General features: G+C 35.9%; 2 protein-coding genes across 2 annotated transcripts in view; both read right to left on the minus strand.

Moving 5' to 3' along the window:
* Positions 1 to 12,106, minus strand: part of LOC135644664 (probable phosphoinositide phosphatase SAC9) — a 28,195-nt gene extending 16,089 nt beyond the window's left edge. The window contains exons 1-6 of the mRNA XM_065162444.1: positions 11,835 to 12,106; positions 11,002 to 11,600; positions 8,214 to 8,346; positions 3,889 to 5,105; positions 2,465 to 2,572; positions 2,165 to 2,335 (exon numbers count right to left, since the gene is read on the minus strand). Of these exons, the coding sequence (XP_065018516.1) occupies positions 2,165 to 2,335; positions 2,465 to 2,572; positions 3,889 to 5,105; positions 8,214 to 8,346; positions 11,002 to 11,600; positions 11,835 to 11,880 (2,274 nt within the window). The 5' untranslated portion in view covers positions 11,881 to 12,106. The remainder of the gene's footprint in view (positions 1 to 2,164; positions 2,336 to 2,464; positions 2,573 to 3,888; positions 5,106 to 8,213; positions 8,347 to 11,001; positions 11,601 to 11,834) is intronic.
* Positions 12,107 to 13,532: 1,426 nt separating this feature from the next.
* LOC135644049 (3-epi-6-deoxocathasterone 23-monooxygenase CYP90C1-like) lies at positions 13,533 to 17,342 on the minus strand. The gene is made up of 9 exons (XM_065161437.1): positions 17,110 to 17,342; positions 15,798 to 16,122; positions 15,217 to 15,366; positions 14,880 to 15,134; positions 14,684 to 14,773; positions 14,525 to 14,603; positions 14,289 to 14,395; positions 13,881 to 14,005; positions 13,533 to 13,778 (listed from the first exon to the last, which is right to left on the minus strand). Exons 1-9 carry the CDS (start codon positions 17,325 to 17,327, stop codon positions 13,685 to 13,687), a joined length of 1,443 nt encoding a protein of 480 aa, XP_065017509.1. The 5' UTR covers positions 17,328 to 17,342; the 3' UTR covers positions 13,533 to 13,684.
* Positions 17,343 to 18,068: the final 726 nt, after the last annotated feature.

The following is an 18,068-nucleotide window of genomic DNA, read 5'->3' on the forward strand; positions in this document are numbered from 1 at the left end:
TTGCTTTTATAAAGCATGTAATCTACACTTTGATCAAACTATATTTTTTTTTTTTCCCACCGAATGGATATAGGATCTTTTACTACAGAATCTAACCTAGAAAAGGTGAAATCTAAACTGTTGATATATAGTTTGGTCCTCGTATTCACTATAGGATAATAGTCCAGTAACGATGGTGGTACCACTAATATGGCTTTAAGAGTGTCTATCACTATATTCTTACCGATTTTAAGGTTTTTAGGGCCTATAAATATTCCTTCCAAGCGTAACGAGTGGAAAAATCCCTTAAGTTATTTAAGTGTTAAAAATCTTCGATTATAAGCCTTGCCAATGTTTATTCCCACCTTCTTGAGTCTGAGTCATCTTACTAAGTTATTGAAGGTGTAAGACATTTATGAAAGTTTAAGTATTCAAATCTAAGGTTTATTCCTAAGTCTCAAAAACGAGGAAGTTGTAAAGAATAGCTGATCTTCACACATTGAAAGCAAATCCACAAAGAAAGCTTGTAACACCCCAATTAGTCTCACATCGAAAGTGGACAAAATTAAGATTGGCTTATAAGGGTCTAATGAGTGTATTACTAATTTACTATCAACTTCATCTTAAGCATTTTGACCAGTGGTTTGGGTCAAACGAAGTTAATAAGCTAATAAGCTCATCAGGCTCGAGTCGTGATATTTGGTATCAGAGTTAACCTAGTATTTGGGCATGGTGAGAAGGCTCGAGTAGGAAAGGGCTACCCATGGATGGAGTCAGAGGGCTCATCACGGCATGGAGCCACCACTGGGCTATACTTCACATGCACCATGCTAGGGTTTGATCTAGGCTATGCTTGATGAGGACGTCAAGCTCATGAGTGGGGGAGATTGTAACACCCAAATTAGTTATTCTCACATCGGAAGTGGACAAGATTAAGATTTACTTATAAGGATCTGATGAGTGTACTAGTGATTTAAAAAGGCGCTCGGGTGCTCGCCTAGGCGCTCGGGCGCTCGCCAGAGCCCAAGCGTCGGGCGCTTCGGGCGAGCGCCTGGGTTAAACCAGGCGACCGAACCAACGTTTAAGGTCTGGTTCGGTCTCCGATGCTTTAGTTGGTTCAATTGAACCAACTAAAGCACCGATATCAGCGTGACTTCCCCAACCCTAACCCTGCTCGCCGTTCACGTTACTACCGCCGCTGCTCGCTGCCGCTCCCGTTGCCGCTGCTACTGTTGTCACTGTCTCCACTCGCCGCTTCCGCTCCCGCTGCTGCTGTCGTTGCTCGCTGCTATCGTTGCCACTATCTCCGCTCGCCGCTCCCACTGCTCGTTGCTGCCGGTGCCACTGTCGCCGCTTGCCGCTCCCGCTGTCGCTGCTGCGGCTGCCACTGCCATCACTCGCAGCCAACACCTTCTCAGTCAACACCCTCGGTCTTCCGACTCTTCCCTTACACTCTTCTCCTCTTTCGATAGTATACTGTTAACCGTATACTAGTAATAGTATTTGTATTTATTAGATTAATTTAATAGCATATTTTTATTTAAAAATTTAAATAATTATATTATATATTTTTTATATTTTAGCGTCTTACTTCGCTCGGGCAAGCGCCTAGCGCCTCGGGCGTTTTTGGACCGTGGCACCTAGCGCTTTTTAAATCACTGGAGTGTACTACTATCAATTTCAACTTAAACATTTTGATCAGTGGTTTGGGCCAAACGAAATCGATAGGTCAGTTAGCCCATCAGGCCTGAGTCGTGATAAAGCTGATGGTCCCAAGGAAAAAGAAATCAAGAATGAACATGTCAGGAAGATCGAACTACTATGAGACCATATGCACTTTTATCTTCTAACATTACTTGGTTATATATGCTTGGTTATATTGATCCTCTTATACTTGCTTCTACTTCGGATTAACTAAGACAATCAAATTTTACACTAGCACTGTTCACCCCTCTCTTAGTGATATTAAAATCCTAATGGTCCAAACTGTCTATAGCAAGGTATTTGGTCGAGTACTCACCATGCTGGCATAGGTATGGCACATGATGCTTTAATATTGCTTGAATCATTTCAAGATTACATTAAAGACAATCTTCACAAAAGAAAACAATTTTGGCCAAACATTTCATAGGAAACACTTAGCAAAACATTACAGCATAAAAGGCTTGTGAATGAGAAAACTAACCTCAAGAACAAGCTTAAGCTCATCTATACTACATCCAGTCCTAACATCAACAGTAGCTGGATAAGTGGAATCATCTGCACCATGTGATATTGTTAGAAGAATTTCACATACATGGCCAGGTTCTGCAAGATAGATAAAAAGTTCAACAACATCTGCAGCAGGAGGACACACCTGTGACAACATAAGAATTGTTTAGCTCAAATGACACTACAAAGTAGTAATTAACAGAAAAAATTAAACAAAAGCCCTCTGTACTAGAAATATCTAGAACCCAGACCACCAAAAATGAATATAACATACCCAAATTTGGTTCTTTTTCTTAAAACTGAGGAGACTAGAACCATTGTCAGTTGTTGGCAGGACAGTCGGAATTGGTTTTAGAAAACATCCAGATGGCCGTGATAATACCTGAATGAAACAATTGAGCAAATTTTTCATGTTTAAGCGAACATATTACTGCTTGAGAGAAGTATAGATTCCAATATTTACTTGGAATTTTAGGGCAGTCATTCAGGAATAAGTAATGCGTTCACTATAAGTTATTAATTCAACAAATTATCAAGATCATCACCTCAGAAATTTTGAGAAAAATGATTTAAAAAAAATTGTAAATAAGATCATCACCTCAGTTATTTATCATTTCATCATTATGCCCACTTGATGGTTTTATATAGTATATTTAGTACAACAAATATCCACCCAAAATTATGCACTAAATACAAAGGGAAGTATGCGCATATATTTTACAAACTGCCAGAATATATCATGTGAAACTTCTAAAGCTCAGAACTAGAAAATGATCCCAAAGCTGACTAAGCTCGAAGTACACACATATGCTAGATTGACAATAGAAATCTTTCCTCACACCAAGGTTTACATATGCTAGATTGACAATAGAAATCTTTACTCACACCAAGGTTTACATATGCTAGATTGACAATGGAAATCTATCCTCACACCAAGGTTTACCATCTGGAACAGCATAGTGCATGGTGTTTACCACTCTGACAACTTACCAGTACACGGGTCAGGGTAGACCGAGTGGTACACCCAGTACAGAGCCTGTATCACCGGTGTAGGTTCAGTACCAGGCAGTTTCTTTTCAAGTTCTTCAGATTTTTTCATGATTTTTTCTGAAACTTGATACATACCTGCGTATCGAATGTCCATACACTGGTATGGTCCTGATACCAGTCCGAGCCCTGACTGACCGGTATAGTACCAGGACACAAAATTACAACCTTGCCTCACACTTTAAAGAATTTAAAAACAAATGAAAAACTAGATCTATTTATGTTGCAGAACATGAGGATCTAGAACAAAGTATTCCCTACTGCATACCGGGGTCATGAAAGTTTAGCCTTAAAGAACACAATTAAATGAAAGGTCAAGTGAGTCAGATATAAATGTGACTTTCGCATTGCTATATTCCGAATATATATTTCTCTGTTTGTAATCTTCCTCAACTAAAATAATGAATACATGAAAACAAATAAATAAATAACAGGTAACACTATGATCACAGGACACAACCATCAAGCAACGATCACATGTGAATAATATTATACAACCATATAATGTGTTACAAATTTAAGCAATAGGAAAGGGAACACATTATATACAAAGTAACTGAAAATTGGTAAAGGGAATAAAAGCATCCGAAAAGATAAATACATATGTGCATATCAACCAAGGAAAATAACTGTGAGAAAGAATGTATTTACTTTCAAAGGATGCATAGGTATGGAAGGAAGGTGCTTGAAAAGCCTCAGTCCGAGAAACATTTCCAACTGCTTTTGGCGAGAACTATCCACTATAACATTTTGGTATCGCCTCTGAAGTGTAATCTTAACATTCTGTGCTGCAGAAAACTTGCTAAACTTCCCACCATCATCATTGAATATATTTAGAATATGACTATGCATTGCTTTTGAACCAGTATACAATGTCGCATGAATGTCACCCGCTAGCAAGAAAAGGTCAGCCAGTTGATTTACTGGAGCTAACACTGTTGAACTCTTGAATCTATCAAATGACATGTCAAATCTCTTCCAGGGTTTGCCCTTGCAAGGATGCTCCCAGGTAGTTGTCCGTGTATTGTGGTTAATATAGAAATGTTTACCTGTTACAGAATCATAACGTTCCTCCCAACCGGGTGGCAAAGGACCTGTATTTCCACTATAATCTGCAGATTTGTTTATTGAAGAAAAGCCAAAAAATGCATCTCTATCAAGATATATGCCCAAGCGTTCACATTGTTCCACAAAAACCTGAAGAGCCCCAAAGTAACTGGCAGCATTTGTTCTATCTAATGAGTCTGCACAATTGAACCGTATCACCCCATTTTGGAGTGATCTCAAACAGAATCCACCGTCAAAGTCATCATTAGAGACCACTAGTCCTTTACATTCTTTGAGCTGCTTCTCTGAAGCAAAATAATTTCCTTCAGAAAAGCCAATAGCCATTGTAGGTGCCTTGAGATGTCTCCATAGCCCCTCAATTGTCTCTTGTTCACCTTTGGACTTTACAGTCGCATGCCAATCATAATTAATCAACTGAATAAAAGTAGAAGGAAGTTTTCCTGTAGATCTTACATATTTTACAGAATCTTTGAAATGTTCAACCAAAATGGTTTCTGCCTTCCCCTCGGCACTTCTTAGCAAGTTAACACAAATAATTGGAACCGGAGTTTTCTTTTGTCCCACTGCCTTCAATTCAGAAATTTGTGGACCATATCTCCTACTTAGTCTTTTATAGTACTGCAAACTTCCTCTGTAAGGATCCTGAGCAGAAACATAAATTTCGGCCTCTACAGCAATCTTCAACTCTGCACCCCACCAGATGGGTATAGTGCCACGTCGCCAGAGGTATGAACTAAATGAAACATTTTGCCCTGCCCGCTGAGGAACCCACACAAGCTGCTCACATTCCACTTCATTTCCTACAATAATAAATGTCGATGAAAATCCGTAATATACTAAATTGCACTATGATTCATCAATAGTAGTGGACTAGCCTAATAAAAAAAAAGGATGGTGTATGTTGCATGCAGAGACAAGTTAGTTTTAAATTAGATAAACAGGAACTAGCAGTTAATTTTATTTATTTGGACCAAATACTTATAATTAGTTTCAAGTTTCAACCATCTTTTCAATAATTCAATTCAGAATTACAATAATTAATAACAAGTGGAAATGGTGGTCTGGATCCATATTATACAAAACTATGTAACAATTAGCGGTAGTGAACAAGAACCAAGCTTTTAAATCTGAAAGCAAAAAAATAATAATAATAATAACAACCCAATCATGTCATCTAAGCAACATTAGGACATTTGGTATTAATTTTTAAAGCAAAAAAAGGGAAATATATTATCTATACATAAAAATAAACAAAGAAATAAAAAGAATAATTAATTTATGTTGCACACATAACTAATCAAAATGCATTTTGCCAAATCATGTCAAAAGCCTTATTAGCTGTGTATATTATGCAGACGCTTTACAACATTATTTTACTGATTTGATGTAAAATGTCACATATTGCAGCTACAGTAATTCTCCACTGAAAGAGCTTCAGACTAGAGAGTTAGCACGTGGCTGCTAATTCATTAGCAATAAAACAAGCGAATCATCAATGAAAGACTACATGAAAAGGTAAATGTAGCTAATATTTAATATCAATATTTGACCCAAAATTTTAATATATCAGTATGCACTGACCAGCATGTACCATAGGTGTACGACACTGCAGTTGTGTATCATACAATCAACCAACTGGCCAGTATCTGGTGTGGACTAGAATTTAAATCCTTGCTTTGAATGTTAAGATTGCTTATCATGATCTTACAAGTGAAGGCAAACTTTAGCGCCACGGCAATGTTGTTCCTATATGACCCACATGACAGGTTCAAGCAATGGAAACAATCTCTCTATCAGTTGGGTTAAGACTGCATATATTGACCCTTCCTACACCCACATTGGTAGGAGCCTCATACAGCAGACCACCCTTTTTATATGACCTGTTACTGCACAGTATATTCATCTCTAGCATTACTCTCAACAAAGATAATAAACAGATGATATTCTAGAATCTAGAATATAACACAATTCATTCATCTCAATTACATCTTTTAATATCAAGTTTCTGACCAAAAACCAAACCTAGGAATGTAGATAATTTAAAGAAATAGGCACCATGGAACTATATTACATGAAAAATATCGGTATCAGACAATCTGTAAGATTGATGCATAATAAACTACAAGCAATATATATGCTCATCATTATGTAATTTGCCAGAAGATGTCTTATTCAAGCTCCATTTTTTGACTTAAACATATTGGAGGCATGACCAAAATGGCTCTTGACTGCAGATGAACAATTCTTGACCAAGTTTCTTTCCCATGATATTACACTCTTCATTATATTAAATTATTAATCATATAAGTAGCCACAAGATTCATAGTGTTGTCTTACTTCACCATCAAGCATGACCAGCAAATGCTCACTCCCTTCCACATTTATTACCTTTCCTCCTACTGCATCATACTTCTGTAGACTCAATAATATACCGAATTGCAAGTAAATTCCCTATAGACCAGACAGACATATGTGAATATCTTTATATGGTGAGTAATGAACAATTCAGCTTGATAGACTTTTGATGCAAAAATGAAATGGATGGATCACGCTTTTGTCTTGAACCGTTGATAATGAATAAAATACAGAAACAACACATGATCCAATAGCCATCCACTATTGAAGAACAATAATTTCTTTTCCGGTCAACAAAGGAAGGAAAACTTAATGGCAAGACATCTCCGAAACTATTATTTACTTCTTCGACAATTACACATACTTTAGAGAACAAGAAGACATGAAGCTTCACAATCTATGTTTTAGAACGCAACAGGAGGTTAAATGGCTCTTCAAGAGTATAACAAAAATTATAGGATAGCTACTATGCTGCGCAAGCAAGAGCCTTCCTGATGAAGATCTGACACATTACCCTGACAAAGAATGCCAATTACAGAAGCTGATAAGCTACACCCAAATCATGCAAAATTATGTATTTAGATCACTAAGGTAACACTTTGTCAATACGATGTATGGTAGGCAATAAATAAATCATCCAAAACTCAAAAATATGCAAAGAGAATGCATCGTTGTTGTTAGCAAGATCTTGTTCCAGCCTTAGCACTGTTGACTTAGGATTAGTTTCAATCACTTGCATCTAGACAGATGCCAAATAACAGAAAAAGAACATTGATATCACCATTCAATAACTATGAAGTGGGGTGATAAGAGATCTTGAGAAATATATACATGAAAACCAAGAGTATGACAGGAGTTATGCTTAGGAAAGATATGTTTTAATATATATTAGTTTCTAACCCTTAATTGCATCACCATACAGAAAAAATTTAGTTACTCACTTACAAAAATTGCAGGTGAACTTTTATCAATTCAGGGCCTCTTAGTAGTTTAAATCAGAATGCTTGACTATACAAGTAGTCATGCAAGTTTCTAAAAACTAATGATCAATCAGAGAAGATACTCCAACAACCTTTTGTTACATCAACACCTTCGACTTTGTTGCTGGTGGTTTGCAGGCAGCAAGAGGTACTAGATATTTTTTAAAATAATATATATATGTACATATATGTACATACATATATATATAGATATATATGTACATGTACATATATGTACATACATATACATATATGTACATATGTACACATATGTACAGATATATATGTATATATATAGATATATAGATATACATATGTATATATATACATATATATATGTATGTATATATATTATGTATGTATGTATATATGTATATATGTATATATATATGTATATATATATATATATATATATGTGTATATATATATATATATGTATATATATATATATATGTATATATATATATATATATATATATATGTATATATATATATATATATATGTATATATATATATATATATATATATATCCATTGATAATAATATCGTGTGGTAATGAAGAAGTTTCTGACCTGTGCCACAACAAGCATTCAGACCTCTAGCTAAATAACGAGTGCCTGGATGTAGTCTGCTACGACGTGCAATAAGAGCTACAACCCCACCTTGCTGACCTGTACCACCAAAACTCCGGCACTCAGCAAAACCCTGAAAATGACACAAAAATAATCATGAACTTAATGAAGGAAGACAATACTAGGGTTTTAAAGAAGTATTTTGAGCACATCACATGGACCATTTGCAACCATAGTTGACTAGAGAGCTAAACACATTTTCTCAACTATGGAATAATTGGTTAAGCATTATCAAACATAATTTTCTAGAATTTACTAGCACATTTTTGGATAAGCATAGGGCAAAAATCTCATTTTCCACATGCAAAAAATCTGGAAATTGAAAAGTTCACTTTTCCTCTCTTCATAAATATTTTTGTTATCCTATCAAAAATTGAGAAAAAATAAGGGGAAATAATTTTTATGAGATAATAGGTGTGAAGGCTTTATTACCGGTCCAATGAAACTATAACTACAATAGGCTTTGAATTCTCAACATACATGTTCTACCGTCCTAACACCAAAGTAAGTGTCATATTACCTTGGGAGCTGCCTTTGGTTGGTGTTCAGTATGATACATGTTCAAAATATAACAATGATATTATTCCTAGCTCAACAGATGCTGATAAACACTGCAATACATGTTGACAAACTCTGCAATATTGATAATAATTTGTTTATTAATCAGGTGGAGGTTTCTATATTTACAAATGTGGTTCTCCATACAGTAGAGGATGAAGGGAAAAATCTAGTATAGAGACCACCTAAACACCAGTTATCACAGAATGCCATGCTCTTGCGAAAAAAAGGATCCTTTTTAATTCAATAAATAGACACCAATGTGATCATACTCAAACTATGAAATCTATGCTGGTAATAGTAGCCATGACAAATTATCATATTAAACCCGAACCACCTACTTATACCCTAAATCTGACCTAGATATCAATAAAGCTAAAATACATCCACTTAAATCTCCATATAGATCTATGCTTGACCTAGGCCAATGTTGGATTAATTTATACATTAAAGCTTAACGCTAACTGAATATTAGGATGCTAAATGGAAAATGTGAACAAAAAATCATACCTCAAATGCAAAAGAGGGAATTAAAGAGAAGTAGAGAGATCAAAAGGAATGATGCTTTGCTTGAAAATTTTGAGCATGGCTCTTTCTTTAAATAATTTTTTTTTTTAAACTTAAACGTTGAGAGGAGTTGAAGGATAGCACAACAATGCACTTTAGAGTCTTGGACACAGTACAAATAAAAAATTCCATTCCTTTTCACACACATCTTTTTTCATTTATTCAATTTCTTTACTCTTGCTTATGTTACTTTCATGGATCCATCTAAGTTGTGTGGTATACAAAGTTCATGCGCAGAACTCTTTTGATTCATCCTATTGCATCTGCCATATGAAATGGATATGATCTTTTCTAAATTTTGAAACATAAATGAATTTGTTAGCTTATCCGTATTCCATAAAACATAGTGAAGTTTGTTATCTCCCTTTCAGAATAACATTTAATTCAATTAAAGAATTAACACTAATGTATAGAGAGAGAGGACCTCATAATTTAAGGAGTAAACATGAAAACAATGGAAGACACTAATTTTTTGGAATCATTAGAATTTCTAAATTCTTAGGTGAGATACCTGGAAAAAAATAATGATCAGAAAGATTACAGTAGCAAGGACAAAGAGATTGAAATTTATATTTTATTTATTCAATAATATTTTCTAAATAAGTATGTTCTTAAACTGGGTGGTAATTTTACCATTTAGTATTAGGCCATATTTATCAAATACCAAAAATATGTGTCTTATACATCAATTTTTCAAGCCAATCTATGTTTGCTTAATCTCCCTGACATCTAGTTTATCATACATAAGTAGCGTCTTGATCCAATTTTAAGCTTAGCTTCTCTGAAAAATTACAAAGTGGTTCTTTAGTAAAGCTTCCTGTAAAAAGAATAACCAACTCACATTATTCAACACTAGTTTGCAATATGGAGAAAAGTTCCTCAAATCTTGATGTGCATAGTAGTATACTTAGTTCCAAAGAGCTAATCTCATAGAAGAGGTCACAGCATGTAATTTGAGGTTCTAGTCCAAGAACATCAAAAATAAAAAAATGAAGTAACAAAAAGGAATGAAGTCTGGTCTCGAATTATTATTATATTATTATGGTTCCATTGGCTAAACTTGTAGGTCAAATTTCACAAAATCATCCAAAAGATGTAATGCCAATCTTGCCAAGGTTCTAAATCTGGATCCAGATCAGTTTTAATTATATACGAAACCCATATAATACTTATGTAGTGGGCAGTACACTGACCTTGTGCCACCTAGTACCATTAAAAAATATTAATCAACCAGTACCAGGCCATATGGTCCGAAACTAGTCCTTGGTCAGACTGGTATTTAAAACATTGATTGAACCAACTTATACAGTCCCTTTTTGCATGGAGAAATCGGCATAACAAAGTTTCAAGATGGATAATGATGACTCTCATTAATTGTGCAGCTTACTCACAACAAATTTTTGGAGTGACCAACTATTTCATGATCACATAAGATAAAATCAGCAAGTTATGTCCAAGAGCAATGTAACATTACAGCAAAGAAATATAATTCACATGTAATAGGGTGCAGTGTGGCCTTTACATCCAATTTAATAATGACAGCAGGTTGAGATACAATGCAAGAGATAAAATAAACAGACATCAAACGACGTAAGTTACTTACCTGCAAAAGAATGACACAATGTTTTGGCAACCCAATATCTTTGAAAGGCTTTGAGAACCAACCATTCCAAACAAATTCATCATCTGGTTCCTGAAAACTCCTGCGGCTTGGGAAGGAGCGGGTAATATCCCTTGTTTCACAGAAATAATGTTTTCCATCAATGTCAAGCTCAGCTAATTCCTGAATGTTTTTTAATTCACCTTTTCCTTGGGGTTGAGTATTTTGAAGTTGAATCTTGATCCACTGACTTTCTGTGACTGTGTATACGCACCCACCACCAGGGAGATTTGGGATGCTAGCGGTTACCTTGGTTGCAACTAAAAGTAATCCGAAGCTCCCAAGTGATGCATAACCAAGTATAGCCCTACCATATATATTACTCTTACACAGCAACCTTGATCCATCCGTGACATAATTCATAGCCTGTTCCTCGGATCCAAAAACATCCTTCCCAATCTTGCCATCGTAACGCAATGCGCCAGTAGTTGGATCCACATAAATTACTTGGGTATCGGGCCGTGATGATAAGCTAATGATAATATACACTTCGCTATTTTCCAGCACAACAACACGAAGAGATGTTTCGTTTGAATAACCACCTGATTGATGAAAGGGGAATCAACGAGCTCAACACTTGATTATACATACGAAAGACACAAGGATCTGCAACAATATGATCACAAAAATTGCATCTCGCATCGAGAAAAGATTTTCTCGATCATCCTTGAACTCGGGTGCATAGCTTTAAGGAAGGATTACCTGATGCTACAATCAGATCTACCTTGAAATAGATAAAATAAACAATGATTTTACATGTTCTTGAGGATTCTTACCGGGTTGGGAGGTATCCCTCCTGTTTCCAGTCGGTATCCTTGACATCGCCGGCGAGGTAGCGCCGGACACGGTGCGCTTCCTGCCCTCCCCTCCGGTCCAAAGGTCTTGATCTACACCGACCGATGCGATCCCGATGGCAGGTTCGGTTCTTATCTGATGGAAGGGGAGGCGTAAGAAGGCGGTCGGCGTCGAGTCGCCGATGGGTGGTGCGGAGGCGAGTCGGGTCCGGCGAGGCCAAAGGAAGAGGATCAACCACAGAGAGCGAGAGAGAGAGAGAGAGAGAGAGAGAGAGAGAGAGGACCAGGACGAGTTGGTCTGCGTATTGCTTATGTTGCGACTCTCCAACGGAACTTGGAACGGGTTCGGGTTAACATCCGTTTAGACTGATGGAAGGTTTGTTCGAATCCGATCCGAACCCGACCCAAACCCGAGTTGGAAAAGTCTGACCTGGTCTAAGTCGAGGAATCAAGCAACCTGACACGATCCCAGGCCGAGCCGATAAGTGATAAGACTCGACTCGACCCAATCCATTAACTTCGAGCCAAATCCCGTAGCATCCATTTGGCGGCTTAGCTCGAATCCACTCGAACCTGACTCAATGTCAAGCAATCTAACCCGACCCGAGCCCGAGCCCGTAAGTGATAAGACTCGACTCGACCCAAACCGCACCCAACTCTAATTTGGGGTTCTAAAATTCGAACTTTCAATCTGCCATTGGGTCGAGTTCTATTAATGGGTCGAGCGATCGTGCTTGGCCCAAACCCAAGTCGATCCGTAAATCCAACCGATCGTGGGGTTAGATTGACTCAGGATCAAGATTTCCACCTCTTGGTTCGACTAAGGAGTCTAAGGATGGGTTGATGCATGAGTTGAGCTATTAAATAGTCCTCCCAAAATAGTATTTTCCTCATAAAATTATTGGAGAGAGAATATCATATTAATAAGAATATTTTGGTTCATTCTTAATTTGTTTCATCTCTTGATTACTAATAATAAGTTTACTAGTACACCAATTTAAATATTTGATTAGCCTCACATGTCAATTGAAAGTCCCATCAAAATAAGATGGCATATAATTATGCTAATCATAACGTCAAGTGATTTGATTGACTCTTTACATCCGTATCGAAAGGATATTTCTCGAGGCAATTAATTTTGTGGGAATCGAACTACTTTGTAATATTTTGACTTTGGATTTATTATCGAGTAACTAAAATATATTATAATAAAAAAAAATATTTAGATATACATGTTAATTAAATTTGTTAAATTAATAAAGCACCATACACACTATTTTGTGATGAGGTTCCCTTTTTTTTATTTTCTTTGATAACACATTTAAGATGTGTATTGAGTTCAAAAGTGAATTTGATGTTTGATAAATTTTATCGAATAATAAATTTTCAAATGTTGATGTTATCTTATAGTAAGTAGCATTAGCATTTTAGTATTTACAAGATGTTAATAAAAAAAATTTAATTATTTAAAGTAATTTGTGATATTATATAATATTATAAGATTGTAAATCCAAAATATTATTTAAAGTAGTTCTAAAATCTACATGAAGCCTCAATTAAGACATCCCAGTTGATTAATATATTATTATTATATAAATAATTGGTCTTGTGCAAAGAAAGTGGACAAAAATCTGATGTTGATTTTTTTACCAATGAATGGGTGAAAGAAAGACCTTGAAATAAAAAAAATTTATTTTTACTCTGTAGACAAAATATTAATTAGTGACTAAAATTGTTCTTTTGCACATACAGTGACAATAAATATGTTGCAATTATTACCCAGGAACAATTATCAAGGGGAACAAGATGAGGAGAGTCTATGAAGTAGAGATCTAATCAGAAATTGGTGACACTATGACAGGGAATTTCTTCTTCATCCTGACTCTTGGAAAAGTGGTGACAGTGTCAGGTTCAGCCTCCACCCAACTGCAAAGATTGATTTCATGGCAAGTTAAAGATTGATTTCATGGCAAGTTAGTAGTCCTGTTGTTGATAACCAAAGGAGAGAGATGTATCAAAACAATGTACCTGAAACTAGTAATGAAGTGATGGAGAATGACTGCAATTTCCATTTTGGCCAGATGGTAACCAGGACAAAGCCTCTGTCCACCACCAAATGGAGTAAAATTATTCTGGTTGAGTTGTCCTTTACCCTGGTTCATCAAAATAAATTTCTTATACAATCACATTAAAAAAAAAAAAAGTTCCAGTCTATGCGGACTCGAATCCTAATTTTTGTATCACAAAGGAGCAACCTTACAATATAGACCAATAATAAATTAAAAAAAGAAAATGTACCAAGCAACCTTACTGTATAGACCAATAATAAACGAGAAAAAAAAAACAATATAGACCAATAATAAACGAAAAAAAGAAAATGTACCAAGCAACCTTATGGTAGAGACCAATAATAAATGAGAAAAAAAGAAAATGTACCTCCCATCTCCATGGATTGAATTTAAATGGATCCTCATAAATTTCTTCATCCATGTGAACATAAGAGAAAGATGTCATAATACACCACCCTTTGGGAATTAGATAACCTGAAAATTATGAGCATAATTCCATATATTATTGATTTGATCAAAAAAATATTCCACCCAGGTATCAATACAAGACTCCAACTCACCAAAGTAGAATGAAAACCAGTAATGGAGCAGTTAGAAGTCTACCTTTGATTTCAACATCCTTGAGACACCTTCTCCAAACAGCATTGACAATGTTTGCCATCCTAAGAGTCTCATTGATCACCTAGAAGACAAAACAAGTTCAGTAGATCATATAGTTTTTCATCTTATGGGAGTATGGTTCTACCAAACAAAAGTGCTCACATTTAGAGTAAAAGGCAATGATGTGTACTCAGACCAAGTATAGGGTTCACCAGATTGGATTTTTTTCCTCTTTAGTTCCATGTTCTCCTCCTAAAATAAGCAGCATGAAAATAATTCTCAAGATCAAAGCTTTATGAAAATTTAGATACCAGAAGAGAGAAACAGCTACATTTCAACAAGGTTGGGATTGTTGTACCCGTAGTTGCTTTATCGCAGCAGGGTTATCAGTCAAATACTTTATCGCAAGAGTCGTAGTCATAGGCACAGAGTCCTGCCCAGGTATCATCATCTCTATGATGGCTCCGCATATGAACTCAATTGTTTTTTGATCAGATGCATCATGGAATTCATCAATCAGAACATCAACGAAACTTGACAGTGCTCGATGTTCACCTTTCTCCACCTTATATCGTATGATCTCTTTTATCAGCTCCACCATTTTCTCCTTGGACTATAAATTTGTCACAAGTCATAATAGCTTCATTTGAATACTAGACATTTTATAATAAGAATGTGCTGAGAGGGGTGCATACCTTCACTGACTTGTACAGTGTTGTTCCAGGGAATTTGACAGGGATGCATATAATGGCCTTGATAAGTTCGTAAAATTCTGTCCTTATAAGATCCATTTCTCTCCCCGGTTCAATTCCTAGTAACATTCTGACCAATATTTCAAACGTAATCTAGAAAATAAACAGAGGATCAGTGAAAAAAATGTTGCAAAAAGACTATATTTAACACTGAAGAGGGGCACCAGATATAGACATCATTGACGAAATACTATGCCAGTAACTCAGGAAGGACCTATCGAAGGGATCAATTGCTATAAAATTAAAACTGTTACTAGTCTAATATCGAAGTTACCAAAGCAAACAGAAAGGGGGACTGGAAATGGAAATGCATGCAGATAACAATTTCCAAGTAGAAAAGCAAATGCGGTGAAGGATTTGACTGGATATACACAAATGAAGTCGGGGATACGCAGCAGGGAGACTGGCAAACGATCAAACAGTAGCAAGGTAAAATCTTAGAGATCCGTATGATGAGGAATGCAAAACCCTCGATCAGGATCTGCCAATTTTAACCTAGGAGAGGAGATGACGAAGAGGTTCACCTGGTTGATCTCATCTTGGAAGTAGATCTGCGGCTTGTCCTTCCATCTGCGGGAAGCGAGCTCCATAGATTGCTCGATCTCCTTGGCAACGCTCTCCATGAGAGGAACTGCCTTGAGGAACTTGGCCACGAAGCCATGGTACTTCTTGTGCTCGTCCCCGGTCATTGACAGGATGGAAGTTTCGCCCATCACCTCGACGACAGTCCTGGGGTAGGAGGGAACGAAGGTTCTGCCATCATCCTGCAACACTATCTTGTTCACCTCAGGATCTGTGGACATTATTATTGGCCTTCCCAGGATATTGGACCTGAACACCTTCCCATACCTGCAACCCACCAACCCATAAATTCTCATGCATACGGTGGGCTATGTATACATCCAATGCGTAAGGTCTGTCGTACCGAATCGTACTATCCGATACGGCTGGTACGTATCGATCTGACAAGTTAACGGTATGAAGACCATACTGATCTACACTGTAGCAATGCACTATAACACTGTAACAGTACCGTGTTACAGCAACAATACAAAGCACCAGTACACTGTAGCAATGCACTATATCAGTACTACAGTACTCGATGCACCTAGGTATACTACTCGGTACATCGTACCGTATCGGTACCGAGCCCAAATTAAAACACCGATACGGTATGGTATTACGAACCTATTACATGCATGCATGCATATATATATATATATATATATATATATATATATATATATATATATATATATATATATATATATATATATATATATATATATATATATATATATATATATATATATATATTATTACCCCTCTCTCTCTCTCTTTGTCTCTGTTTCATGAACAATTGATCTAATTAGTACACCAAATCCACCAACTAAACCACATTGGCGATGAAGTATTTTGACTAAAGCACATCATAATTTGAAATTTTTAGGAATTCTCCAAAAGTTTAAAGTAGGATTAATTTTTTATGATTTGTAAGTAAAATTGATCTTTAAACATAAATCTTGACATCTAAAAGCGATGGAATTTTGAGTGTAAAATTTATAATGTAGGATTTGTATAAATAATTAAGATTTCATGTGAAGAACAACGGGATAGGGTGAAATCAAAGAGCAAGTAAAAGAAGAAAAATATATCATCCAACTTAGGATTTCACACATAAAACAATATGAAATCACAGTTTCATATGATATTTAGTAAGACTAAATGATGATTTCACACCCAAAAACAATGAGAATAAACCTTTTTGCCCCAAAATAATTACGATCGAAAGATTTAAAGACTAATTAATGTACAAAAGAAAATAAATGAACTCACAGTGATCGACGCTTCCGCAAGAAACCAACATGTGTGGCGGTGTAATTGCTTCCCATAAACTCGAGTGTCTCTCCAAGCAAAGGCAACCCATTTGTTCCACTAGGAATCTTGGCATCTTTGCCTATCGAGTCATAACTCGTTTGCCTCCTCTTTTTCCCAAGCCATAGCAAACAAGAGAATACGATCACCACAAGAGAGATTCCCACTTGCCAATCCATTTCTTCATATGGCTCATGAACGTGTGTTTCTTCTCCTTTTATGAATGTGAGGGGGAGAGAGAGAGAAGAAATGGACATACAGTATCTAAAAGAGATGTAGGAACAGATTCAAAGGAGGATTTTGCATATCTGTTTCCCAAACACGCTCAATGGTTACTTGTTTTAGGTAAGCGGGATGAACCTATTCTCTCATTTAACCAAGGTTAAAGAGTGGTGTAGGAAGTATATCCAAATAACTCTAATGCTAATCCAAATCTAAGACGATGGTCATCAAAATCGATTTGTGTCTCGAATCACCGATCATTGGTTGACTCAATGAGTCGATTCGTCGAATCATAGATTTAATCATTTTTTAAACTAAAAATTATAGTTTATCTTAAAAAATATAAAAACATATAATTACAATTCTTATCGCATAGTATTGTCAAACTTAGTAGTATATTACATTTTTCTTGTGCATGGGAAGATGAAGCTTAATGTGAATTTATTATGATGACAATGAAAACAATAAGAATTGTTTTCTCTTTCTTCCTTACAGAAAAGATGTAATGTGATTAGGTTAAAACTAGTTCATGGTCTAATTAGTGAAGAATAAACCGTGACTCATATACTAATCCAAAATCTAATTCATATGATACAAGAATCATGAGCATGTATTTGGGAAATTCTCATGAAAAGAAAAAGTATTATTACAGTAAGAACAAAGAATAAATGCATTTACATCAACATGCCATAGATGAG

This window comes from Musa acuminata, chromosome BXJ3-8 (assembly GCF_036884655.1).
Source record: "Musa acuminata AAA Group cultivar baxijiao chromosome BXJ3-8, Cavendish_Baxijiao_AAA, whole genome shotgun sequence".
Classification (NCBI taxonomy): domain Eukaryota; kingdom Viridiplantae; phylum Streptophyta; class Magnoliopsida; order Zingiberales; family Musaceae; genus Musa; species Musa acuminata.

What these genes read in the sequence shown, in the direction of transcription:
- LOC135644049 (XM_065161437.1), bottom strand. Translation starts at nt 17,327, where the DNA reads ATGGATTGGCAAGTGGGAATCTCTCTTGTGGTGATCGTATTCTCTTGT. An exon ending in CACTGTACAAGTCAGTGAAG is followed by an intron (nt 15,135 to 15,216) that starts GTATGCACCCCT and finishes ACAAATTTATAG; the next exon opens with TCCAAGGAGAAAATGGTGGA. An exon ending in CATTGCCTTTTACTCTAAAT is followed by an intron (nt 14,604 to 14,683) that starts GTGAGCACTTTT and finishes TTTGTCTTCTAG; the next exon opens with GTGATCAATGAGACTCTTAG.